General features: G+C 53.3%; 1 protein-coding gene across 2 annotated transcripts; it reads right to left on the reverse strand.

Annotated features, from left to right (window-relative positions):
• Positions 1–25,633, reverse strand: VWCE (von Willebrand factor C and EGF domains). Of its 2 annotated transcripts, none has more exons than XM_019754083.2 (20): positions 24,939–25,633; positions 22,386–22,480; positions 22,175–22,264; positions 21,718–21,846; positions 19,313–19,429; positions 16,947–17,063; positions 15,940–16,068; positions 14,838–15,280; positions 14,664–14,757; positions 13,292–13,374; positions 11,729–11,816; positions 10,137–10,222; positions 8,645–8,762; positions 8,153–8,218; positions 6,653–6,745; positions 5,453–5,535; positions 4,250–4,340; positions 4,086–4,168; positions 3,641–3,731; positions 1–997 (listed from the first exon to the last, which is right to left on the reverse strand). In XM_019754083.2, exons 1-20 carry the CDS (start codon positions 25,046–25,048, stop codon positions 360–362), a joined length of 2,844 nt encoding a protein of 947 aa, XP_019609642.2. In that variant the 5' UTR covers positions 25,049–25,633; the 3' UTR covers positions 1–359. The 2 variants fall into 2 exon arrangements, with proteins under 2 accessions (XP_019609642.2, XP_019609641.2); XM_019754082.2 differs by having other exon boundaries at positions 6,653–6,749; positions 8,133–8,218.
• Between the last annotated feature and the right edge of the window lie 1,987 nt (positions 25,634–27,620).

Raw genomic sequence — 27,620 nt, forward strand, 5'->3', positions numbered from 1 at the left:
GAGACTGAGACAGTCTTTAATCAGGAAACCTCAGGTGAGGACAGTGAGGGCTGGTGGCACAATCCTGGTGGAATCCCAGGCCCTCTCTCACCCTCCTCCTCCGCAGGAAGGAGCTCAGCAGCCCAACCTTCCTCGAAAGACAAGAGGGCGCAGTGTCCAGGGCGGGTGCAGCCCCTGGAGAAGGCGCTGCTCAGTTCTCACTGCGCATTCTGAGTGGTTCTGGGGAGCAAGGCGACATCAGCCCTGGGAGTTCTCCATCCCGCCAGAAGCCCTGCAGGAGTGCACCCCGTTGGCCCCCCGAGACCACTGGCAGCTTCATCTGTCCAGTACCTGTCAGCATGGCCCTGAAGTGGAGGCCCTTACCCGGTGGACTCCTCCTCACTTGAGGTCCCTGTTGTGGGCTGCTGGGGGGCGGGGCTGCTGGGAGCCACAAGGGCTGCAGAGAGTCTGGAGGTGGTGGGAGAGAGTCTGCGAGGCCTGAGGAAGGCGACGGGGGTCTCTGGGGGACTGGGGCCCGTTGTGGAAACGGCTGAAGCATCAGTCAGAACGGTGGCAGGCAGGGAGGGCTGTCTGGACGCTGTGTGGGCCCCAGAGGCTGAGGACGAAGGCTCTGGAGTAACAGGAGGTGGCCCAGGAGCCCCGAGAGAGGCTGGAGGTAGAGTGGAGGCTCCTGGAGAAACTGATGGCCCTGGTGAGGATCGAGGAGGGGGCTGGGAGGCCCCGGGCTCCCCTGATAGCGTGCCCCTAGGCCCCAAAGGGGCTGAGGGTGAGGCCGGGGCTCCTGAGGGGCTCATGGGTAAAGTCTGCACATAAGACAAGTTTGTTCTTAAGAGGAGCTGGAGGACACGGAGCTCTGGCCTCTGACGCAATGCTGCTGGAGTCCCCGGGCAGGAGCTACAGTTGTCAGGGGCCTCCGTGTCTCCACGGGGGCTCCGAGCCAAGTTGCCGAACTCCACGTCTCCCTGAAGGGAGAGTCCCCGCCTTTCTTCCAGGGAATCTAGAGAGAGGTGGGGGGAACAAGAGGCACAGTGGTTCTCCCCAGTGGCTGAGGCAGCTCTGGGACGAGCTGCACTGGGGACAGAGGCCCAAGATGAGCTGCACTGGGGACAGAGGTGAGGACCAGCCGGCTCCTGCCTCCAGGGAGAGGAGACCAACAAAACATGAATGGAGGGATGCAGTTCACCAAAGCGGCTCTGCCAGGCATTGGCTGTGTGACGTCGTGCGAGGCCTCTGTTTCCTCATCTGTAAGATGGGCGTCACAGTAAGGATTGCCCAGGGCCGCTCTGAGGACTGAATGAAACGGTATGTGGAAAGTCTCAGCCTAAACCCAAATGTAAACTATGACTTTGGGTGATAATCCTGTGTCAGTGTAGGTTCACCAGTGGTAACAGATGTCCCCTCTGCTGTGGGGTGTTGCTAGTGGGGAGGCTGTGCGTGTGTGGAGGTGGGGTTCTCTTCTGCCCCAGAGCTCTCTGTACCTTCCACTCAATTTTGCTGTGAACCTAAAACTGCTCTAAAAACATGAAGTCCACTGAGAAAACATTTTTTTTTAAAAAAAGTCTCGGCCTGGAGCCTGGCACATCATGAGGGCCTAATACACGGGAGGGGCGGGAGGGAGAAGTAAAGGAAGAAAGAGGGGAGGCAAGAAGAACACGGAGAGTGATGAAGCCCAAGAAGAAAGAGCATTGGATAAGGGCATGATCAGGGAAGAGGCAGATGTGGTCAAAATATTAAAAAACTGGACCAATTACACCTTAAAAATCATCAGAGGACAGTCGCACAGCTCTGTGAATATATCCAAACCCACTGACTTGTATACTTGGAGTGCGGGAATTATATGGCATATAAATTATACCTCAAAAAAGTTATTTTTTTTAATTGTCAAAAGAAAGCTAATTCATATTCTATTTCAATAAACAGTGGTTTCTCCTTAGAAAGAATTCTTGTTAAGAAGAGACATGCAGAGAACAAAGCTGAGGCAGTGCTATGTTCCAGAAGGAGCCGGCTCTGTACCTCACTTCTTTGCGCCTCAGTTTCTCCATGTGGAGGCAGGAAAGCAGAGTGGGAAAGAGCAGGGGGTAAGGGATCAGAGAGACGTGGCCCTGAATCTGACACCCTCCACTTGAGCGCAGTCTTAAGACAGACACTTAACTTTTCTGAGCCTCTGCTTCCCTATCTGCAAAGATGGGGAAGATGAATGACAGCAACAATCACTCTCGAATATTCCCAGAAAGACTGAAATGAGATCATACAGGTACAATGCTCCATACACTGCCTGGCACCTTAGTGAACGAATAGTCCCTAGACCACAGGGGCAATAATATCTGTCAGCTTGCAGAGGAGTTGGCAGTGCTTAAACTGAAGAAGACTCTATAAAGCACTCGATGGTTCCCCAAGTAATGGTTGTTGGGGCTCAGGATATCCCCAGCCCCCCAATCCTGACAGCAGCTCTTTATCCGCAGATCTAAAGAGCTGCCTTAAGTATAGAACATCCTCTTCAAAAGCCCAAAGGCATTAAAAGATATTTTATACATGAGGAAATCCAGGCCACAAATCAGCGGAAAAATTCACTGTCTTCCTGGAAGTTTAAAAAATGTAAAAGAGCCACATTTGAGGTACTTTACAGACATGTTAAATTGGAAAAATTAAATTCAAAACATACAGGGTACAGTTGGTGGGCATATAGGGAACCAGCTACATGATGGTAAGTTTTCTCTTTCTCTAGGACTCCATCTGGTAATGTGCCGTCGTCACCGTGTACCAGTTACCAAACAATGCCGACATGCAACGACCCAGTTCCTCCGCCTATTAACCACAAGGTCCAAACACAACTCGCAAAACTTGGAAAAAAGTAGTCTGACCAAAGATTTCTCACAGTAGGTCCATTATGGACAGAATGAAAAAGAAAGAAAGGAACCACCTAAATGTCAATCAAAAAGACAGGGGTAAGCAAACCAGAATATTTGGGAGATTTTTACATGACCAGCTGTGGGCCACATCAATACTTTGAAACTGTGTGTTACAGCAGGTTGTCTGTGTCCTGTTCATACCTCTGTAACATGATCCACGGGGACGAGCATTAATGACAGAGAAAGACAAACAGACGGGAATAATATTCAGGAGTCAAGACAGCGTAGACGCTAAAAGCATTGACTCTGGGCTCAGTTCCTGGCCATTCAGCTGTGTGACCTTGAGCATGTCACTTCACCTCTCTGCACCTCAGCTTCCTCACCTGGAAAATGGGGATGATAATAGTACCTATCTCAAAGAGTTGCTGTGAAAAGGGAATGAAATAAGATATCTGATTCCCCGACACTTCATGAGTGCTTAATAGGTATTAGCGATTACTCTTCTGCAAAGCTGATTCAGTTCCTAAATTCCAATTTCTCACAAAGGAAGAAAGCAGAGGAGGAGAATTAAGGAAGAAGATAATGGAGAAGAAAAAGGCACCGTAAACAAACAAACTTGTCACACAGCACATCATGGTGTGGCATGAGGAGCACAGGTGAGGGTAGGAAAGCCCAGACCCAGGTTTCAGCTCACCAAGGGCTGGCTGTGTGACCTTGAGCAAGCTACGTTCCCTCTCTGAGCCTGCGTTCCTCACATCCAGCCCAGTGGAGAAACTCCAGGACACACTTACCTGGGCAGGAGGAGCAGCAGTCCCCAGGAGGCATGGCAGGGTCCCAGCAGGCCCGCTGGCAGGGGGCCCTCTCACAGCTCACCTCTCCCAGCTAGGGAAGCAGCAGGACGTAAGTGAGTACGCCTAGAGCTTCTCACCACCCACAGCAGCACCCCCAAGGGCCACTTGCACCAGCAGCAGGACCCAAGGAAAGATCCAGGGACAGAGGCTCTAGTGCCTGGCCCTCACCTGAACGACAGGTGAAGCCAAACACAGCAGGGCTGCCTTAAGAAAACCACAAAGAGGGAGAATACTGTCAAATCCAAAGGTATTCTGGTAGCTAATTCAAGTTGAAGAAAGGCAGGAAGAAGCTGGACTTATGCTGGCTAAGGGGCTCCGAGTTTTGCAAAGGGACAAAAGGCAAGAAGCAGCTCCTGCCTGGGCAGCTCCTGGGTTCCCAGCTCACCTGGCACATGCATTGGGTACAGGGCTCATCGTCTAAAGTGAACACCTGGCCGTTCACCACCTTCCTTCCCTCGTAGTTACAGTCTGCAGGAGAGGGAGACACAGGCCCATGAGAGCCAAGGCCCACTCAGGAGCTTCAGACATGGGGTGGCTGGTCCCACTCACCTACACACACCGGGCAGCACTCCCCGTCAGGGTGGAAAGGGTAGGTGCAGGTGATGGGGCAGTCCACAGGTGAGCAGGCCACTGAGCCCAGCTGCAGGACACAGAAAACGCACAAGGCCCTTCGTTCTGGGCAGCTGATGGGACACTCAGGAAGGACAGGTAACACAGCCCCTGAGTGCCCATCAGTCCACCAAGGTCCATGGTGGGGGCAGGGGAGGGGGGTTGTTCACTCAGAGTCTGTCTTCCTCCTAGAACGCAAGCCCCGCAGGCCAAGGACCGGGCCTTGGCCACAGAGCACATCTGTCAACAAATACCTGTTGAACAAATCCATACCTGCCCAAGCAAGATAAGCACCAAAACCCCAAGAGGAAGAAGGTCCCAGAAACCAAAGCTGCCCGAAGCACATGGCTGTGAATGAACAAGGCCACTCAGAGGCCAGAGATGTTTACCCCGAGTTTCTCAATGTTTCTATAGACTCTGTGCCTTTCCACACTGTGTCTGCACCTACCACCAGCAAAGAAGCTCCGTGGGCATTAAACATTCTCAGCATGACAAACAATCAGGAGTTTTTCTCCATGTTCCAAATACTAAGTGATATTACTAAAGAACACGCTTTTTCAGACTGAGAGGCAGTATGGTTTGGGGTTTGGAGCACCAGTTCAGAGTACAAGGATTCCATTCTTGGCACTTTAACTGACTACCAGTGGGATCGGAAGCAAAGGACTTGTCTCATTGTGCCTCGGTTTCCCCACCTAGCAGATGGAGATGATAGTGCTGTCTACCTCCTAGGATTCTCCCAAGGACTAACTGAGGTCATGGTATACAGGGCTGACAGCAGGGCTGGCACACGGCAAGAGCTGGAGAATGTGCGTATGTTCAAGATTCCGGGACAGAACCGTGGGCTGGACTCCCTCACCTGCACCCTCAGCAAGAACCCCTGGGCCACACTTCACACTGTAAGGACAGGCCCCCAAAACCCTCCCTGGTCATGAGAAGAAGAGTACATTAGCCGGGAAGGGTGAAAACAGTTCTCTAGCCCCAGGTAAAGATTCACCCTGGGCAGGGCTGGAGGGCCCAACTGTCACCATAACCCAGAAGTGACCTTTCTCTTGGAGGTCTCTGGACTTTGCCTCCAGGGTTCAGGAGCTGGTGGCAGTCCCTGGGGAGTTTCCGCAGACATGGGTCAGGTCTGGGTGGCCGTACCAGGCAGATGCAGCTCAGACACGGGTCCAGCACAGATGGAAATGTCTGGTTGTTGTGGAAGATCCTGCCTGTGTAGGTGCAGCCTGCCAGAGAAAGCACAGGGTGCGTGCCAGCCAGGGCCATGGGGCCATGGTCGGTGACAGGGCGAAGGCCCCAGGCTTATCTGGGTAGCAAAGGTCAGGCCAACCACTCCTGGGGCAGTCACCCCAGGGGTTGGGGATGGGATAGAACACACGTCTGGATTGGGTGCTGACTTTTTTGAGCGGGATTCATCAGAGGGGTCAGAGTGTCTTCACCTCAGGGTTTCCCGACACCTCCCTGCTGTCCCCAGCGTAAAGCATTTCCTCCTCTACCCATCACCAGGTAGGCCCAGGGCAGAGGGACAAGGAGACACAACCTGGGCACCTGGCACCACAGTCATCCTCTCTGCTCCTCCTCACTCAGCCAAACCCAAACCCCACCTTCCAGAACATTCCCCTACACCTCTCCCTTCTCTGCTTCCCAGTCAATACCTGCAGAGGCCCAATCTGCATGATGCCACCTGATGATACTTATCATATACCAGCAAGTATAAAAGCAGGTGATGAACAGTAGGGAAATAGTTTATAAGAAAAATATATAATATACATATGTGTATGTGTGTGTGTGTGTGTGTGTATATATATATATATATATATATATGACAGATATGTTAGATATAGATATAGATATTATATCACGAAAAGAGACTAGAAAGATAAAACCATGAGGTTAAATGTGGCAGTGGGCCCTTTAAAAAATTTTTTTTAATTTTTGCTTCCTGTATCTTCTAAATGTTCTACAATAAAAAGTTACTTTTGAAACAATGGAAAAGGTAAAAAGTACCATAGAAAATAAAGTATCACTTTTACTTTCCCTCACTCTTCTCTCATTGTTTTACAGGTCTGGTTCCTTTGTCACCCCTCCCAGGCTAGACTCTGCACACCTTCACATCTGCTTCCAGCACCCAGGCAGGGCTGGCCCTGGGCAAACTGCTTTATGGCTCAGAGCCTGTTTCTACTGCTGTAAAATGGGGTTTCCCCATGGGGTGGTTGTGAGGATGACCCCAGATGAAGCCTGTGTGGTACTACACACGAGGGAGCCTGGTGCAGGCTGAGCCTGCATGCGATGGGGGCCAGGAGGGTGCAATGCAGCCTCCCACACACACAGGCAGAGACTTACCTGCCGAACAGTCCGGGCAGCACTGTCCAGGGATCCGAATTGGGTGAGGGCAGGAGTCCACACAGTCTGTCCTCTTGCAGCTCACTGAGCCATCTGCCTGAAGGAAGGAGGAACTTCACCAGGACCCCACCTGTGACACCAGTCCCCGCCTCCACACCCTACTCCACCCTCCCAGTCCCCCCTGAAAAGGGGCAATGCTGGCAAACTGCCCGAGGGTTGTCCTAAAGGTACTGTGATGCAGTGGGAGGTGGCAGGTCCCCCACAAAGAGGACCAGCTACTTAGGGAAGGGATGTGAGCCCTCCAGAAGGCTCCCGTATCCAAGGAGAGGGAAGGTCAGAGCCGGGGTCTGGTGTCCTCGGCTTCTTGTCTCTCTCCTGCAGCAGCCAAGGCTGCACCATCACCCCAGCCCAATTCTGCTTTCAGGGTTTCCCTGAAACCTGGCTCACCCCAAACCTATGGCGTACAATCAAATCCTGTTTTTATAGAAAACTATTCCACCTAAAATGTCTGTTCCAGAAGACAAAGCGCCACATAAACTGTCTTTTGTTTCTAAGAATCTGAATGCTCATGAAGCTTTTGTGCTAGCTTCTTATAACCTGAGTGCCCTAAATCAGTCATAAAGGAGAAAAAAGGCAGCCGGTGTACTTTCCTCCCAACTCTAGTTCCAGTGAACCGTTTCCAAGTCTTGTCAGGGACTAAGGCTTTTTAACAAATGCCACATCAAAGGGACCTGATGGCTGTGCTTCTCACGCGCTGATGTGCGCACATGTCACCTGGCAGTAAAACGCAGATTCTGAGTTGGGAGCTCCCAGCAGCCTTGAGAGTCTGTGTGTCTACCAGGCTCCAGGTGACACTCACGATACCACCGGTGCAGGGGCCTCATTTGGGAAATAAAGCCAAAGGGACTAAAAACCTTTCTTAAAGTAGAAAGGGAAGCCGACATGTACTTAATGAGCTGAAACAACTGTGTTTGTTGGTAAGCAGCTGTGTGCATTTCTGCCAATCTGACGCTGAAACTCAGGCACCCTCTCCTTATCCACTTCTGAGGTGATGAGGTCACAGGACTCACGTTAAGGAAGGAAACGCTGCAGTTTCACAGAAAAGGCCTCAACAACGGGCCACCCCAGTTCCCTCGGTTTCTGTGCCCAGCGAAAACCTGCTATTAGGACTTCTAATTCCATCTCCTTATGCCAGCAGCTCCCTTCACAAGCACAGTATGTCACACACCATTCTTAAGGCAGACTGCCAAGCTCCGGTGGCCTGAAAGGTCTACCGAGGACAGAATAAACTGGGTCCCAATCCTTTCTGTAAAAATGGAACTTGATAGCATGGGAGCAAGCCTGAGGGCAGCTTGACATGGCCCAGCTTCTGGAGGGTTCGGGGCTGCCTGGCCCATGAAGACCCTGGTCAGGGTCGTGAGGCGTGGGTGGGTGGGGGGCAGTGGGAGAAGCAGCTGAAGGCGCGCAGGTTGTCAGTCACCTGGCAGATGCATAACTCACAGGGATCACCAGGAGACCAGATCTGTCCAATCGGAAACTCAACCCCGTTGTCATCGAGAGAGCAGCCTGGCCAGAGGACAGCGAGGAAGAAGGGACAAGTGGGCAGAAATGGCGAGGATGGCCCTGAATGCCCACTGGACCTACAGCACCACCCACCAGGGACAGACGCTTCTGCTCACTCATGCTGTGTGTAGACAGCTCCCAGGGGGTACCCTCAACCCAGGGGCTGCCCACGGCGGCCCGCCCAGCTCCCTCATTAAGTTTTCCCTCCAAACATGCACCTGGTATACACAGGCTGCTCACACAAACAAACGCTTCCATACGCATTCAGAAACACAGTCACACACAGAGGAAGCACTATACATAGACACACACCAACTTACACACTCAGACTCAGTGTACAGTCTCAGCAGGTACAGCGCAGGCTCCCTCCTGGAGGGCATCCTGGCCTGTGTGGGGCGCAGCCCTGGGACACAGGGCTGGGGCCCTCACCTGTCATGGGCGTGGGCTCCCGGCAGGTGAAGCAGCACTGTCCAGGGCCCAGCCACCACTCCTCACGGGGGCAGTCCAGTTCTGGGCATGGTGTGAAGGAACATTCCACTTCTCCATTCTGGAAGAAAGCCAAAGGTCACAGGCCAGTGAGGGCAGCTCCCCAACGCTGGGCCATCTGAGGGCTAAAGAGGGGGCTGGTGGGCAGCCATCTCCCTCCTAAAAGTGACAAAGAAGTCTCCAGGGAGCAGGAGGGGGAGGAAGGGAAGAGTCCTTCACTGACAGCTGGGGTGAGGCTGGGGGTCCTGAGAATGTGCCAGCTGTTTGTCTGGAGGGTACCCCTGCCTGCCCTAGTTGCAGTGCCCACATCTCTTCCCCTCACTTCTGCAAAACAGCCTCTGTGCAGGCTCCCTGCTTTCTGTTTTCACTCCAATCTACTCTCACTCTGCAGCCAGAGAACTTTCTCATGCACCAATCTGATCACATCACTCCACCACTTAAAGCCCTTCAGCAGCTCTGCCAAGTCCAAAGCCCTCCGCCTGGCTGGCACAGCCTTTCACGACTGAGTCTGGGGCAGAGGCTGTCACCAACACCCCCAGGCCCCTTCCCCTAAAGTACTACCCTTGGCCAGTGGGGGCTGTGTCTTCCAGGTACCTGGATGGTTCGACTCCCTAGGGAGAAAGGGAGTCTACACAACTGACTGCTGCTGGGAGTGGGTAAGAGCCCAGCAACTCAGCCTCAGGACACGCCCATCTCAGCAGTGCAATTCACTCCCCAGTTCCCCAGGATATCAGCCTGAGCCCCTTCCTCACTTGGCTCCTTCCCCAGCCCCTCCTGTTTCTCTCACCCAGTTTCTCCTGAGAGCACTCCCTTGGAAAATCACTTACACAAGAATCCGACCCCAGGCTCTGCTTCTTGGAATCCAACCCAAACGCCATCCCTGCCTGCAGCCTCCGCTCTTGCCTGACTCCAGTGTGCCGAGCGTTCTGCGCTCCAGCCAGAATGGATGTACGTCACGCTCTCTCTTGACTCCTGCAGTCTGCTCATGCAGTGCCCGCTGCCAGGCACACTGGCCTCAGCGTCTCACCTGATTGGTGCTGGGGGCTAGGCATCCTTTCGGTCTTGCCTTAGCATCCCTCCCGCCAAGAAGGCTCCCCTGAAGTCTGCAGTCTGGCTAGGCACTCTGGCAACCTATCCATTGCCCACCTAGGCTGTGGGGCCCCTCACAGAGGGAACTGGGGCTGCCATGTGCTTAGCAGTGTCCTTAGCACTCAGCATTGCTCCACGCACATAGTAGGTGCTCTATAAATAGCACTGCTGAAGGATGAACTTCAAGGAGCCTGCGGGAAGGCCTTGGTGAGTGCAGGTCACTTTAGTCCCTTTGCTGCCTCAGTTTCCCTTTTGCTGCATGGCAGCCCCTCTTCTCCCAGCCAAGGGATCCTGGGAAAGTCCAGTGCCCTGTCCTCTCCCCGTCACCCACCAATTCAGTCCTTACCTGGCAGATACAGGTGGTACACTCGTCACCACCCCCACTGAACACAGCCCCGTCTGCATACCACCGGCCATGGAAAAAGCATCTCACTGCAGAGAGAAAAGGGAGAAGGAGCTCAAGGTCTTTGGGGGGCTTGGGGGGGGGGGGTTAGAAGGCAGCTGAAGAAAAGGGGGAAGAAATGGGTAGGGGGGCCCTGAGGAAGCTCACACACTCCCATGGCACTCCACAGCACAGCCCACGCCCAGCAACCCACACATTTCTCCCCTCCAAACTCCCAACAAGAAAATACACTATACTTAAAAACTGACAAAAAATGAATCATGTGTAAAATAAGGTCTTTAACCAAAAAGGTAGGGGAAGCCCAGAATAACTAAAGAGGAAGAGAAAAGAAGAAATGGAAAAAGACTGCCCCAGACACTTAAGACAGCTCTGGGAACCATGCCCTCAGGGGAGGCTGGGAGGATGCAGTGAGAGCCTCTCATCCGAAGATGCTCCACAGGTAAAAACAGCCTACAAACCTGTGCAGGCCCACTTAGCATTAGTCAGACTGCCCTGCGTTCATTCCCACCTATGTAACTCTCTAGGCAGTGACTTTGGGCACCATACTCAAGCTTGTTAAGCCTCGGTGTTTTTATCTGTACAATGGAGTTGATAACAGTTCCTAACTAGAAGGGACCACTGTGTTTCCCTGAAAATAAAACCTCGTCGGACAATCAGCTCTAACGCATCTTTTGGAGCAAAAATTAATATAAAACCCAGTCTTATTTTACTACAATATAAGACTGGGTCTTTAATATAATATAATTATAATATAAGACTGGGTCTTATATTAATTTTTGCTCCAAAAGATGCATTAGAGCTGATTGTCCGGCTAGGTCTTATTTTCGGGAAAACATGGTATATTGCCTATTCAAAAATATTTTTAATTAAAATATAACATTTAAAGTTAAGAAGAGAAATTTTAAAAGGACACCAGCTTTGAAATCAGGTGGACTTGAGTTCAAGTTTTGCTCATGTACTAACTGGTTGTGTGTCTTTGGGCAGTGACTTGACCTCTCTGAGCCTCAGTTTCCTCATCTATAAAATGGGGCTATGAATAGTACTCCCTCAGGGCAGTGTCATATGGATTCACTAAGATCAAGGGCTGGCATGTACCTTGCACAACAACGGCACAGAGCTGGCAAGAAATATTTGTGACAATGATGAGGTCATCTCAGGAAAGAGAATCACACTTTTAACAAAGGACCAACTTATTAGTGGCGAAAGGGAGGCCTCCTCCCTGGCTTGAGAAAGAGCAATGCCCAAGAGTGGACTCCAACTCACTGCTGCTTGTGCTGAAGGTGTCTCCCAGGGCAGGGGGCAGGCCGGGCTAGGAGCCCAGTTTAGCATCCAAACTACTGTGCACATAGTAGGTGCCCAATTAATACAGACACTTTGAAATGCTTTAATTGATCTGAGTTTCTAAAGCAAAAATGAATCTCCTTCTTTCATCCACTTACCTCACCCCACAAAAGCATACTCAAAAGACACCCCTCCCCCAACACACAAAAAAGCTAAATGCTTCCGCCCCTCCCCCCACCCAAAGAGTCACTTACCTGGAACACAAGTACAGCAGTCGGACTTCAGGGAGGTCTGACAGGGGCCAGGAGGACACTCGCGGGAGATGCAGGACACATTTCCAGCCTGCGGAGGCAAGAGATGGGGGTTGGTGGGGGGAGGGGAGAGGAAGAGAGCCAGGCTCTGATGCACCTTCAGGCCCATCAAGAACCAGCTCATCTCCCACCCACGTCACATCACACCTCAGGTTTCCTGCCCAATGTAAAAGCATCAAAAAGGAAGCCACTGTGGTCACGACAAGGACATTCTGCAGGGACCCAGTTCCCGGCATTTATTATGGGGTGTTTTAGAATATCTCCCTTTCCAAGATGAGGGCCAGACCAGAGAGCAGAGCACGCTGCCTTCCCTGTAACAATGCCGCGCCTCGCCTCCCATAGCATTCCCTCCCACGGCCAAGGGCAGCTGTGGAAGGGTGCTGAGGAAGCAGGGAGCAGAGGCGATCACAGACACCTTCCTGTGCATCTGAGTTTTTGAACCAGATCTATTCAAATCTGTTCAAAGAATCAGATCTAAAATTAAATTTAAAAAACTGGAAGTTAAGACAAAAATGCCCCTGGCGTTGGAGTCAGCCAGACCTGAGTTCCAGTGTCTGCTCCTCCACTATCGAGCTGTGTGACTTTGGGCAAAGTACCTCAGCTCTCTGAACCTTGGTCTTCCTATCTGTTGGGGGATGCTGAGGACAGCATGAAATGAGGTCATCCACAAACGCGCTGGCCACGGCACATGTGTGGCACCCAGAAAGAGCTCAACAAAGGGTGGTGGTGGCTGTCTACATGTCCCACCTCCCACCTTACAGTGCAGCTTCCACCATCACTGCCAGACTAGGGGCTGCTTTTAGAGGGTCACAGGTGGCAGCGAGGATTGGTGGACAGAGCCTGGGCTTTGGACGCAGACAGACCTCGGCTCAGATCCCAGCTCTGTTCCCTGCCAGCCTCAGTCTTTTCATCTGTAGAACTGGGACAGTACAACTGACCTTGAAGAGCTGCCAGGAGCCTCAGGTGAGGAAACAGGTGAAAAGCACCAACGCCTGCACCTGGTACACACTGGGTGCTCATAATTGAATCCATGTGACCGCATCTGGCAGTGTTTGGCACGTAGTAGGTGCTTAATAACTATTCTTGGAGGCATAAATTTGCCTAATGCAAAATACTCTCAACAAGCTGAATTGGTAATGAACCTTCTCCCTCCCAAATGCAGATACCTTTATTATGCTGGAAAATATTTTGCCTGGAGAGAAAAACGGTCTCCCTGGTGGGAAGTTTCCAAGGAACTTTCATCCCCTCCCCTTCCTAGACAGATGGACCCTGTTTGCCTGTTGGCTCTTTCCTGCTCAGCAGAAGCCTCCCTGACTCCACAGACTTACAGGTTTCACATCTCTCCCAAGCTTTTTAACTCGACGGGTTCCAACCAAAACCCATGACCTGAGAACTCTCCCTCCACTCAGTGAGCTCACCTCTAACGTCCGGTCTTTCCCCCTTCCTCTAAAACCCCCAAAGGTTAAGAAAACACCCACGAGGCTTTGGAGATCTTGTGATGCTCACCAAGCAGACACAGACGGTGCAGTTCTCCGTGGGAGGTGAAAACACATCCCCTTCGGCTCGTATGACGCCACTGTGAAAACAGCCTTTGAAAGACAAACAGGAGTGTAGGAGGCATCAGACTTCTTCAAAGCAGAGGAAGCTTGTGGTCTCATTACTTTTCCAGGCATAATGTACCTGGAACCTTCTCTCACTGGCCGGGGTGCCCCAGGAGTGGCAGACCCAGGTACCAAAACTATGTGGTCCTAGGACCCCTGGAGAACTCTCAGGAGACACCTCCAGAGGAAGCCCCAGGAGGGTGCCATTCATGTCTGATAAACCCAGAACTGTGTTGAGAGCATGCCATTTTATTCCCATAAGACAGGAAAGGCAGCCAGACGGCCCTGGGTTCAAAAACCTGGCCTGCTTGTTCAGTTACTTGAGTGGCCTTGGACATGTCATTCAATCTCTCTGGGACTCCATTTTCTTTACCATAAAATGGAAATGCCACCAAGTATCCTGAAGGGGACTTGGAAGGATCCACCACCTCAGATGTAAAGTACCCAGCACTTTACATTCAGGGCTCAGTACATAGTAGGGACACAGTAAAAGGTCACAATCATCCTTCAGAAAATCAGGAAGTGCATTTTCACTCTAACCCTTAGGAAGACTTTTTCACTGCTGCTGAAAGTACAGCAGCCTGGGCATCTTGTCATGTAGAAATGCCAAAGCTCAGGCCCCTCCCCAGACCCAATGAATGAGAATCTGCATTTTAACAAGACCCCCAGCGATGCATGTGCCTGGTGAGTTTTGAGAAGATCTGTTGAAGGACTTATTAAAATGTGGGGTCTTTATCCCCACAGCCACGGGAAGCAAATGAAAATTGTAAGCAGATTACAAGTGGGAGGGAATCGGAAATAGCAGAATTTACAATTACTCCTCCGGATGTAGGAGCAGAGTTAGGCAAGAGGAAGGGGACTGCAGAGTAGATTTGGAGAAACTCATTGAATGAAGGAATAAATAAATGAATGAATCAAGCTCAGAAGGGATCCCCAGAAGATGAGAAGTTCCCCTTGAGGGATATCACAGCATAGACCAGTGGTTCTCAAACCACAGTTTGAGCCTGGGAATTGGCATTTCTAACGTGTTCCCCGGTGATGCTGATGCTGCCTCATCACCCATCAGCATCACCGGGAAACATGTTAGAAATGGAAATTCCCAGGCCCTGCCCCAGAGCTAAATCAGAAGCTCTGGGGGCAGGGCCCAGGGATCACCCTGCAAGTGATTGAAATGCACACAAGAGTTGGAGAACAGCCTTTCAGCTGCAGAAGGGCTGGGGGAGAGAAGAGGTGGGACCATACGGGGAACTCACAGCCTCCACTGGACCAGCTCCCACCTGTACACGACGGGCAGCATCCCCCATCTCCAGAAGGAATCGGGTGGGAACAAGCAGCTTCACACGTCACCTTTTCACAGGTCACCTCCCCATCCTGGAAGCAGAAGCAGGAGTGCCAATCACCACAAGGCCCGACACCAGATCAGGGCAGCCCCAAGGACGCCTCACACCCACCTCGCACCAGCACTGGGAACACCCCGGCTCGGTCCAGCGGCTCCCCAACTCATACATGGCTCCCAGGTGCCAGCAGGCAGACGGCCCTGGTTCAGGCCACAGGGCTGTGGGGCCCCTGGGCAAGGAAGGCGTCACTACCGCCTTTTCCAGGAATTGTGAGGGAGGTCTGAGAGTCCCCAGTAAGGGGGCACTAGGCACTGGGGTGGCCATCGGGGTGGACAGCAGCCTCATGGGGGCAGACGGGGAAGGTGTGGGTAGGGCAGGGGTGGGTAACGGCAGGCGGGTGGTCCTGACTCCGGCTGGAGGCCCAGGAGCCCCGGAAGGAGGGCTGTGTCCTGGGGAGAGGGCAGGCCGGCCCGCCTCCGGAAGCAGCAGTAGCATCTTAGGAGGGTGCTGCAGGGGCTGCAGGATGGCAGAAGGGGCCAGCACGGCTTTCGGGAAAGCTGAAACGGAAGCACAAGGGCGTCCTGAGGGAGGCAGCAAGGGCAGGAGGCAGGACTAGGGACCTGGACTCAGCTCCAGCACTAGTCACTGAATGTCTCAGGCCGGTTTCCTCACCAACATAATAGGTCTAATACTGCCGGTTCGACCCTGAACTGCTGGGGCGTGCAGACAGACGATCATGCAAGACTGATGGAAAAGTACCAAATGAGCAGACCGAGGTGACAGGTTGAGAGTGTGTCCCCTGCCTCCCATCCATGCTGACGTGCTTGGGGGAACTTGCCACGGACTAGAAAGAGTACCTCAGGATCTATATGACATATAGATACATGTCTTACAGGCACGCTGGTAAAGCACGGCAGAGTGGTCTAACCACTGTGCGAAGCGTCTGTCCCTGGGAGCCCAGATTACTGGGGCTCTTTGTCACACTCATTTTTTCTTTCTTTTTACCATTTGGGGGAAAACGGAAGGGTTAGGGAAACAATGTGCAAAGGGAGTAAGAATGGATAATGCAGTGGAAGGAGGAAGCAGGAAAGAAAGTGAAGTTTTGGAAAGATGAATCAAAACCAGCCAGTGACGGAAGAGGGTCAGGCTCTGGGTGGGCGGTGCCTGGTTCGAGGAGGGCGGGGCCGGGACCCAGGAGGCGGGGCTGGACGCTCACCTTCACAGGACACTCGGTCAGCTCGCAGCCTGAAGCCAGGTCGGCATGTGCACAGGAAGCTGCCCACAGTGTTATGGCAGGAATGGTGACAGACTCGCCTCTCCAACGGCCTCCGACATTCGTTTACATCTGCAGGAGAGCCTTGCTGTGCCCACAGCTGCCTTGTCGGGGCAATGAGCCTTGTTTCCACCATCCTTGAGCCCAAAAGGCTGGGGGAGTCTCCTTGCCATGTTCTTACAGGGTCCATCCCTGCCCCACGGTGTGGAATGTGACTCGGACGTCTGGGAGTGGGGCTGAAATCTATGCTAGTCTCCTTGGAAGGTTCATACATCCAGTAGGTATTTAATGGATGCACTGCAGCAATGAGTAAGTGCTGGCTGGAGGGGACGAGCCCTGCTGGGAATCTCATCTCCAAACCTTCCACCATCCCACGTGTTGGGTGTCGGCTGGTGTGGCCCCTTCTAAAAAAAGAGTCTCAAAAATCACTGCACTGCTCAAGGTCCGCTTCAGGACAAACACCAAACTCTGCTAGAACAAGGTCTTTTTTCAGGCCCACGGGACCCCACCTTCAACCCATGAGCCAAGCTCAAGCCAAACATGGCAATCCCTTTCTGGAAATTTCTGCTAATGGGTTGAGAAAACAGGGGTCTCCTTCTACACCAGAGGAACCAAGACATAACGTGCTTTATTTACCAAGGGGAGCAAAGGCAGCCAAGAAAATGGGTGAGCAGAGAGGAATCCCTGGGGTGTATCTGGGAGAGGGGTGGAAGACAAACATAACAGGATGAAAGTGGCATGTGGCCAGGAAAAGTCCAAGACAGGGTCTTCCATGAGGAGCCGTGCCAACCCCAGCGAAAGGCAGGCTCTGAGCAAAGGCTCGAGAGCTTACAGGCTCCAGGGGACCAGGAGGTCCAGACTGCTGACCTTCCCCTGTCCCTGGGCTCACCCTGTCCATCTTCCTGATTGGCAGTCCAAGTGTGAAGACAATAGGGTCCTCCTGACCTTACCTACACAGGAGTGCCGGTTGCCATGGAGATGGAAGCCAGTTCTACAGGAACACCTGTAGCTGCCAATGCTGTTTTTACATCTCTGCTGACAGGGGGTCCCCAGGCATTCGTCAGTGTCTAGAAGGGAACAGGACAAGGCTGGAGCTCTTGTTCCATGGAGTTTGGGAGATATATGGTCCCCTCTTATCTCTCATCACCATCTCCTGCCCCACTCGAGGCGTGGGGGACCAACTTAATTCTCATTCAGTGTATCACTGCCCACTTCTCTCCACGCCCACTGTCGTACCCGAGCCCAGACCACCTCTGTCTCTACTCTGGAGAAGAGCAACAGCCTCATGCATCTCCACGGCTCTACCTGTGCTCCTCCCCAGCCATCTCCACACAGCCTCAAGGGTATGCTGACCAAAGGGCACCTCTGACCCAGCCACTGCCCCTCCATGGCTCGCACAAGCACCAATACAGCACCAAAGCTCAGGAACCCTGGGCTGCCTTTCCCACCTCCTTCCCTGCCCCTGACCTTGGCCCCGGTTTAAATTCTTGCCATCTCCCAAGTTCCCCATGCTTCTGTGGGCCTCCCCCTTTGCCCGTGTTCTCTTGTCCACTTGCACTGCCTTTCCATCTTGTCTGGCTGGAAAGCTCATACTCATCCCTCAAAACTCAGCTTCTATAACACCTCCTCTGCCAAAGCTTCCCCATGTCGGTATTTGATATTGTGAAACACTGGAAATAATCTACATGCTCATCAGTAAGAGAAAACATAGTAGAGACTATGGAATGTTTGCACTGCAGAGTACCAAGCAGCAGTTTGAAAGGAATAAGACAGGTCTGTTGACCCTGATGTGGAAAGATCTCCAAGCCAGATTGCTGAGGGGGGAAAAAGCAAGTAGAGGAATGACTGAGTTCGAACTCCAGCTCTAACACGATCTTGGGCAGGTTATGTAATTTCTTTAAGTCTCAGTGTTCCTATTAGGAAAATGGAAATAAACAGTACCAACTTCATAAGATAATTTTGATGAAATGAAGGCATGCTTCTGTAGTGCTTAGCAGAGTGCCCAGGTACAATAGTTCAGGACTATGAACTGCTCATCTCTTATCATCTCTGTGAGTGTGAGTGAGTGAGTGAGTGTGTGTGTGTGTGTACATGTACTGGGGAGAGGCGGGCAGGGCACTCAGCAGATTGATAACCAGGTGTTAGGAATGAATTGTCCACCACCACCACCCCCCAATTCGTATGTTGAAGCCCTAATTCCAATGTGATGGTGTTAGGAGGTGGCCTTGGGAGGTGATTAGGTTTAGATGAGTTCTGAATAGTGAGGCCCTCATGATGGGATTTGTGCCCTTAGAAGAAGAGACGCCAGAGCTCTCTCTCTGCCACGTGAGGACACAGCTAGAAAGCAGCCACCTGTAATCCAGGAAGAGGACCCTCACCAGGAACTGAATGGTCTGGCACCTTGATCTTGGACTTCCAGCCTCCAGAACTGAGGATACGTTTCTGTTGTTTAAGGCTCCAGTCTGTGGTATTTTGGTATAGTGGCCTGCTATAGTGTCCTATGACACCAGGGTTATTCTCTAGGGACCGCAGAGCACAGGAGTGGGAGAGACAGCCTGGAGCTAGCGACTTTAAAAAATTTTTTTTTACAATTTATGAAAATTTCAAATACACAGAAAATAATATTGCAATATCAAGGGGGAACCTTTGTCTTAGCTGCCTTTGTTTAAGAGAGAGTATTTCCTTACCTAACTTCTGTAAATAAAAGTCATCTTAAAAGAATGAGTAGTTATTTTAAAAGATCTCTCTCATCCTACTCACTTAGGAAGGGAGATTCCTTCTCTTCCCTGGGTCCCCACAGCATTAATCCATAGTCTCAACCCTGTTGTTTTGCTCCCCACCAGACTGGGGCTGCTGGAACAAATGAACGCTGCCACCCCCACCCCACCTCTCCACCACACACACACAGCTGTGCTCACAGTCCTGAGCCCTCGCCCCCCCCCCCCGTCAGCCTTGTCTCACTGCAGTGGCCTCCTTCCTCTGGTTTGTCCGCTCTGCCCTGCCCCTGGCTCTCCCTGGGGCCTCTCCTTCACCCTCTTCCCTCCACCCTGCAATGATGGCAGCAGCTGTTTCTAGGGAGTCCTGGTTCAAAGCCAGGGCCCTAGAGTTAGACCATTACTAGCAGAATGACCTTGGGTGAGCCTCAGTTTCCCCCTCGGTAAAGTGGGGATGATAACAGTATCTCCCTCAGAAGACCGTAGTGGTCACATAAACCATCGCAGGTGGAGCACATGTTGTGCCTGGCAGGGCCACGAGGTCAAAATCGGAGCCCAGCAGCAGCAGTGACGGCATCATTACCCCTCCCTGAGCCGCTCACCTTGGCAGCTGTGGCGGTCGGCGGACAGCTGCATGCCCGGCCCACACTCGCACACAAACCCGCCTTCCGTGTTCACACAGTGGTCCTCGCAAGAGGAGCTTAAACATTCATCAATGTCTGGGGAGAGAGAAAACACCTTTGCACAGCCCACTCTCAACGTGGTTGAGGTGCAGGGAGAAAAATCTGCCTCACGTAGACCCTGTGCCCACACTGGCCTGCCCTCAGCAGGGTGGAACCCCCACCTCCACCACCACCCAAGGGAAGCAAGACCAGGCACAGGGAAAGTCATCCTGCTACAAGGGAAACCCCAGAGAGAAGAGGCCAAGGGGTCAGGCCCCTCCTCTGTGACCCATGCAGACCAGATGACAGAGAGGATGGCTGAGACAGAACTGTCTCTGATGGCCCCACATGCAGCGCATCCACACTAGGGCAGACAGTGGGCAGGAAGGCTGATTAAATCCCCTGAAATGTTTATTGAGCACCGCCTGTATGCAGCAGGCCTGGCGGAGAGCCACTGAGTACACAAGGCACAGTGGTGACTCTCCAGATGGTTACAGTCTGATAATGTCGGAGCCACGGCACACACCCACGAGACCACACGTGGCTGGGTGATATATGCCCCACCAGGGAACGCCCAGCCACAGCAGGAGTGTGCTGGAGGACAGATGGGCTGAGAGGACCAGGAGGCATCAGGAGGAGGGGGCCCCCAAATGGAGAGAGTCGGAGGGGCTTGGGCAGCACAGGAAACACCTGGGGCGCAGTCTGGCTGAAGCTTGGGTTCCTGTCGGGAAGTGGGAGGCAGGGCTGCAGAGCTGGCTTAAGGCTCCACTGTGGAGCACCAAGGAATCCCCAAGGCTCCTGCCCAGGATGGGGAGACTGGATCCTTGTAGTGCTTTAGGGCGGTTCAGGCCTGAAGGGTCAGGGGGCTGGGAGAGACAACCCCAGCCCTGCCCCGTGGCATTTCTCCCTCATCTAAGAATCATGGCTCTGAAGGACCTACAAGACCAGCTCTGCCTACTGCAGTCTGCACCTGAGTCTCCCACCCCTGGCCCCCATCCCCTCTGGACACCTCCGTTCTCCTTACTCGCTGTTCCCAGGGGCAGGCCCCTCGGGACCACGCCCTCGGGACCACGCCCCCTCGGACCACGCCCCCTCGGACCACGCCCCTCACTTCTAAGATGAGTACCCTGACTAAACCCATTCCACTGGGCTCGCACGTGGCTGTGGCCAGTGCCTCCTGCCCTGCGCTCACTTTGCCATTGTCCTCTGCCTTTTCCTTGGTCCAGTTTGCCTCTGCAACAAGAAGTGCAGGAAGCACTCTTCAGGAAAGACATTTAGAGAGGACAAACGACTTCATCGAGCCCCCAGCACCAAGACCCCTTTCATGAGACACTTCACCCCAACAGTTCTCCCTCTGGGAATAATCAGAGACGCCAACAAGAAGCGCTTTATTGCAGCATTATTTATAGTGGTGAACACTGCAGATCAGCTAAATGAGGGGTAACAGAGAACTAGGTACTTGAATTACAGTAGCCACATATGCAGCTGTTTAAAATTATGTTGTAAGGACTATTTCGTACTCACAATATAAAGTTTAGTGAGAAAAATAATGAGCAAAAACTATAGATAAGATGTGATCCAATTTTATAAAACATTAGAAAGATATGCATGCATAATACACATTTATACACAGGTACACACTCAAACACCCCCACCCCCACCCCAAGGAAAAGGGCAGAAAAAGTAACTTCATTTTTGTAACAAATACTCTGGGTAGGACCTTCCAGGACATGCTGGGGTTTTTTTCACCTTTCTAGCCTTCTTTTACTTTCCAAATGTTCCATAATGAGTTATCTTTTACTTTTGTATGCTGGGGAAGAAACATGAGTTTTACAACATCAAACCTCAAAAGGGGGCTTTCACCTCTCTGGAAAGAGATGCAAGAAACTGGTCACAGTGGCTGCCTCTGGGGAAGGTAACAGATGTTGCCGGGGCAGGAACTTTTTAAAGTCACGAACAAATAATACTTTTACAAAATAATTCTGAGTTTCGCTTCCCTCATCTTTCCAATGTCACTTTCCCAAATGTCACTTTCTCCATGGCCAACCCATCTCCAGTCTCACCTTGTACTTCACCAGTTATGGTCCCATCACATGGGACTGTTATGTCTAGGCCCCCCGCCCCCCAGCTCAGTTCCTGGCCCATAAGAGGTGCTCTATAAATATTTGTGAAATAGCAGAAGGGACCTATTCCTTTGGTTTACATGCCTCCCTGCCCACTCTCAAACTGCAGAGCTCATCCTGGCTCAGCTCTGCTCGGGCATCATCTCTCTGAAGACCATCTTAGCAGGACAGGAAGGGGCATAATTCCCACCCACCCTCCCCCACTGCTCCCAGGGCTCTCACCGGTACACCTGATGCCGACAGCTGTCTCTGTCATTGAGAAGCCCACGGGGCACACTCGGGCCACCTCCTGACAGCCACCGTGGTTACAGGTGAGGTCACAGCCGTACTCCCCACAGGGTCCGTGGGCGTCTGAAATGCACCACCCACATGAGCATGCACCACGCTGACGTCTTGGCCACCCCCACCTCACCGGGGTTCTTCCTGAATTCTGTGAGAAAGGTGCCTCTGGAGGCAGACAGGCCTGAGTTTAAATCCAGCTCTGCCACTTACTAGCCATGTCACCCTGGGTGAGCCACTAACTTCTGTGCCTCAGTTTCCTCATCTATAAAATAGGGATGAGAATGTCTGCCTAACAGCATTGTTTGAAGATGATACGATAGGACACAAGTGCCCGGTGTCTAGCACATAATCTCAGTGTTAACAGAGTTCTTCCCATCAGCCCTGGTCCACCCGTTACCTGGGCAGGTGGCCCCTTGTTCTCCATCCTGGCAGGAACAGACGTTGGGAGCGATGCAGATGCCACTCCCACAGCCAAAGGAGCAGAGGGCTAAGAGGAGAAATGCAGGTGAGGGAGTGGGGGCTGGAGCCCCCAATCTGCCCCTCAGGCCAGCCCAGGGAATGAATGCCCTGCCCGGGAGGATGTTTGGGGCACAGGGACAGGCACTTACGAAGGGTGCAGTGCCCACTGCCCATGGAGGGTGCCCAGCCAGGGCAGCAGCCACTCCCGAACCCCGAGAGGCAGACGTGGGGGCCCAGCCGGCGTCTGCAAGAGAGGAGAGAGCACCTTCCATGTTCTGATTGGTCTACAGAGCAGTGAAAGCCTCCCAGCCAGTCTGGAAGTCAGTCAACAAACAGTTCTTGAGACCCTCTGGAGGGGCAGTGGGAAGTTTCCCAAAGAAAAATGACCCTGACAGCCTCTCTGAAGACAGGACAAGGACAAAGTTACCAGTGTCCTACAGGTACCTGCCACAGGGCAAAGAGTGGCCAGGAGAAAGGGGCCTCAGAGGGGCCCTCAACACTGAGGAGGAAAGACGGCAATGGATGAAGAGCCCAAGGGATGGCTGCCTCAGGGCCTTTGCACTTGCACTTCCCTCTCATGAAGGTTCATCCTCAGATACTCATCCAGTTCATTCCTTTTACCCAGGTCTCTCTGCACCTGTCAGCTTCTCAGAGAGGCCCTTACTTGTGCACCCTTACCTTGTTTTATTCTTCTTAATACCATTCGCTTCCTAGGACATTACTTACTAATTTGTCGCTTTGTTCATTGTCTGTCTCCCCTACCATTCCCTGAGCACAAGGGCTTCATCTTTTTCATTCACTTCTGCACCAAGAGCAGTGCCTAACACATAGTAGGTGCTCGGTATGGCTGTCGAGGGGAGAGTTGAGAAGGGAAGCCAGCAGAAAAGAGGAAGGAGGACGGCCGCCACAGAGGGGCTAGAGAGATGTCACTCCCGAGGTGACATCTCTGGAGTAGAGCTGGGGACGCCAGTGAGCTACCTAAAGGAGTGAAGGAGAACCCAGTGTGCCAGATGCTGGGTGAGGCACTGCAGCACAGCCACCAACAAGCCACCTCCCCGCCTTCAGGGAGGCTGGGCAGTAACAACAGCACGGCTGTGCTACAAGGGATTGGCTATGAGCTCTGCAGAGTCCGGGGAGGTTTCCTGGAAGGACAGCATCTGGGCTGAGGCAGGGGAGAGGAGCAGGGGTAGCCGGTGGGAGTGCAGGAGGGGAGAGGGTGCTCCAGGCAGAGGCAGCACAGGGCACGGGCCTGCAGGGGGATGGAGAAAACGACTGGAACTCGTGCTGTGATGGGCTGGGCAGAGGGAGATGCAGTCCTGCCTGGTTTCAACTGGGAATTCCCATGCAATACAATAGGGACGAGAAACCCCTCCCCACCTGCGCTCCACCGTGGGGAGGTGATGGGAACGTTCTGCCTGTCAGGCAGTCTTAGCGCACCCACCGTGTGCCAGGCACAGCAGCAGGGCTGGGGACATGGATGGACAAGACAGACCCACCCCACTCTTGGGCGGAATAATCCTGCCAAATGTGGCAAGCAGTGTGGAAAGGAAAGCTCGGGCACAGGGCAGTACAGAAACGTCTGCAGAAAAAGGCCCTAGAGCCCCCAAAGAGGGCCTATTTGGTCTCTGAAGTCATCACAGAAAAAGAGGGGGCCCTGGGTGGGGGAACTGGCAATGAAGTCTCACCCACTGCCGTTGCTGGAGCCATTGTGGCAACAGTCTAGGAAAGAGCCGGCGGCTACAGCTCCTCAGACGGGGGTCTGAAAGGGACAGGGGTGCCACCAAAGTGGCAGATGTTAAGATGCCTGGCAGGCTGGTGAAGCCACACCCTCAGGTGGGCAGGGACCGAGCGCCCCAAGGGGTCTCCTAGGTCAGGCCAAGGTGGGGAGACAGGTGGCAGGAAAGCTCTGAAACGCCGCGGAGCCAGCCGATCTGAGCAGGAACTGGCGGAGGTGGCGGAACACTCGTGCGAGCTGCGAGCCTGGCGGGGCCGCCCCCTGAGCGCCCCCCGAGCCAGTGGCCGCGGGCCAGGCCGCCCGCTGACACCGTGTTCCCTCGCTGGGAGCATCACGCACACACGCGCTCAGCCGCTGCTGCCGGCCTCCGCCAGGAGACCCGAAGGGAGGGCGGCATCCATCGGGAAAGAGCAAAGGGACAAACGTCACCCACCCCCACCCGTCCGCGCACACACAGGCGGAAACCGAAACATAACCTAGAGAGACCCCGGCAGTGCCAAGGTCCACGACGTGCGCGGAGCTTAAACACAGGGAGAGCCTACCCCCCACCCAGCCCCGAAGTGGCCGGCGCCACGGGGGGAGGCAGGCCCTGCCAAGGCAGAGCCACTGGCACGTTCTCCAGCGAAGCCAGCCAGTCTGAAGACCAGGTGGCACTTCCCTGCCTTCCTTCGCTCAGAGTCCACGCTCCAGGGCAGGCTCAGATGGGCTAACCCAGCGCCTGGATCTCCACTCCCCCACGTCTCAGCCAGTACAGCCCCGGACAGGGGCGCAGAACAGGCACCCGCCCAGAGGCACAAGCTGCTGTCTCTTTGTCCAGCCCCCAAGGGCTGCGCCCGCGCATGGACAGAGCCCCAGAGTGGAGCCCCAATCCACGGCTGCCGACGGCTCCCGGCGCTGCTCCGCGCCTCCCCGCTCCACGCCGGGAGCGCCCCAGCCGCGGGGTAGGGGAGTGGCGCGTAGCGCTTACCTCTCCGTCATGAAGTGCCCGGGCGGCTTCCTCCCGGTGTAGGTGCGGGCCGGGACCCCCAGCAGCAGGAGCGCAACGCAGGCGGCCCTGAGGAGCAGTCCGGCCCACATGACCGGCGGCGGTGCGTCCCCCCCGGCTCCGCTGGGTTCCCGCTCGGCGCTCGGAGGAGGGGGCTGCCGGCCCTCGCCCCTCCTCCTGGCGCCACGGGGAACAAACCAGCGAGCCCCGAGCTGGCACGCGGAGCAGAGCAGGGGGGCTGGAGACGCCGAGAGGAGGGGCAGGGGGCCGCCAGGGGACGCGGGGCACCGCGTTGGGGGGTGGTCTCTGGCACCTCTGAGCGAAACACAAAAGGCAGCGACGCCCGCCGCTGGTCCTCTCGGGGAAGCACTGAGCCCCGGGCGGGGTCAAAGATCAGGGACCCCTGGGGGCGGGGTTTCGCCCTAGGCCCACACCCCTTGCCGGGGTTTGGGAGTCGGCTCCCTGAGAAGTGCTGTGGGCGTCAGACTGAGGCCCAGGGAGGAAAGAGACTTTGGGAACAAGGCTGGCGCTGGAGGCGGCGAGTCCCTGGCATTGCTGGTCTCAGTGGAGCCCAAGATGCCTGTGTCATCAGAAGGTGGGAAAAATGGAAATCAATTCGTGCCCAGGACTCGGGGTCCTTTCGCTGCTGGGCAGTTCTAGGCCGGCCCCAAGTCTGCCAGCAGGTCTGCACCCTAATCCTGGGTGCAGGGGTCAGTGGCCCACTTGCCCCTAGTCAGGGGTTACTAGGTGGTATTGAACACACAGGCTACTCTTTGCCCCAGGCCAGTCAGAGAGTGGTAGGCAGGCTCACCCAGCTGGGAGAAAGCTGCAGGGGTGACCCGAAAGCTGAAATTCTACCTTCTGTTTTCTGCAGGAGTCTCCCAGCCACCTGGACACAATTAGGCTAGGTTTGCTTACATACTTCCAGGGATAAGGAAGTCACTACCTGTCAAAAGGTAGTGAATCACTACATTTGTTAGGAAGTGATTTTACTTCCCACCTAAATAACCCCAGTTCCTTTGGTCCTGCCTCACAGTGGCCTTCACACTGGCTACCACAGCCTGTCGCTGAGGTCCTTAACATTGGTGGCCAAAATGAACAGTGTGCCAACAGTGGCCTGGACTCTGGCCTCCTGCCTTCCAGATACCATACTTGTATTAACACAGCCTAATATTACTTGGCTTTGGGGGCAACCCCATGATGCCGTTAGTTCATAACACAGTTTACAGCAAAGGAAAACCTCAGGTGTTTTTTGTTGTCATTTTTTATGTTGTTGCCTATTAAACCGTCTCTCTACCTGAACCTGTGTGGTTGAGTTTTGGCAGATGATGTATTTTAGGCCTGTTACTTCACCTGGTTAGTTTTGATCCATTTTCTAAACTAAGTAACAAATTCTCAGCAAGTAGGTTGCCGAAATATTCTTGTATCCTAAGATGAATGCAGCTTCCGTATGTTTGTCCATTCTGTGTCCTAAGGACCCGCAGGCTTCTAGAGCATCTTTCCTTTTTGCCTCAACCGAAGGTACTTTCTCCCTCCACCCCTCACAGTGTATTCTTCCGTTACTTCACTGTCCACATTCTCACATATCTAGCCCTAAATTATTCAAAACTAGGGATTCAACATAAATAAAGCCCTTCCTTCCCTTGGGCTCCCAAAATCTATTCCACCACGGTCCTTATTATTTCTACCTGGCCCGCCACTCAATGTCAAATAGGTGTTCCTTCTTCCTGGCCCCAGAAGCTACCCACACTCATTTGCACGGGACAAGTTTCCTTTTACACACCTGTCGCACCTCGTGCTAGCTCCTCCCACACTCAGCGCACTTCTGAGCACCACTGCTTCATGGAGCCCCGCCCCCCAGCGCAGCCCTGAACCTGGCAGGGTCTGCTCCATACTGGTCAGTGAACAGCTGAGAGGCAACTTTGTGCTTAAAGAAAATCCTCATCCACCCTCAGGAGGAACTCAAGGGTATTTAAGAGTCGTAAATTCCTACTGGCACATTTCGAAAGAAACAACTTTGTAAACAGCCCCTGACATTTCCCCAGTTTCTTTGACCTTATGGCATTTATCTTGATGCCCTTATCAACAGTTTGCTTCTTTAGTTTGCTTTTTGCTATTTTCTTTATCTTGTTTTTTGGTTTGTTTGACCTGAGGCTCAAAGTTTGACCCTGAGAATCTCTTAGTATTGGTCATCTTCAAGGACTAGTTTGGGCATATCCCTTAGTTACAGCTCTTGTGTTTCCTCCCCACTTCTGTGGCTTGTGATTTGAGTAACAAAAGGGACCCTCCACCGAGGGCGGAGGATCCAAGTTGTTGTTGGCTGCAGAAAGAAGGCCTCTGGCTTGTGACCCTTCCAAAGGGTCATGTGATGAGTCAGAGTTTCGATGATTCTCCCAAAGGTCATTCGTGCAGAGGCCTGGAGTGAGGCTAGCTCATCAGCGCCTACATGGAAAGGAGCCATTCCAGCTGGCTGCAGCAAAGCCCCATAGGCAACCCTTTGCCCCTGGAGTGGTGATTCATGGTTTTAAAGGGGGATGGGGGAGTGTGGCAACAGAATGTCACTTTCCAAAAGATTGCTGGAATTCAGTCGTGAATGAATATATCCAAGATCATAGGAAACAAAAACCGAAAGGAGTCCACAGCTTCCAACGTCAAGACTGAAGC

Source organism: Rhinolophus sinicus, linkage group LG06 (assembly GCF_036562045.2).
Source record: "Rhinolophus sinicus isolate RSC01 linkage group LG06, ASM3656204v1, whole genome shotgun sequence".
In the NCBI taxonomy this organism is placed as follows: Eukaryota; Metazoa; Chordata; class Mammalia; order Chiroptera; family Rhinolophidae; genus Rhinolophus; species Rhinolophus sinicus.

Excerpts from the sequence above, each read along its gene's own strand:
- VWCE (XM_019754082.2), bottom strand. The coding sequence starts at position 25,048 with ATGTGGGCCGGACTGCTCCTCAGGGCCGCCTGCGTTGCGCTCCTGCTG. Across the intron at positions 14,758-14,837 it reads GTTCCCAGTGCTGGTGCGAG|GATGGGGAGGTGACCTGTGA; the intron begins GTGGGTGTGAGG and ends TTCTGCTTCCAG. Across the intron at positions 10,223-11,728 it reads CTGCTGTACTTGTGTTCCAG|TGAGATGCTTTTTCCATGGC; the intron begins GTAAGTGACTCT and ends TTCTCTCTGCAG.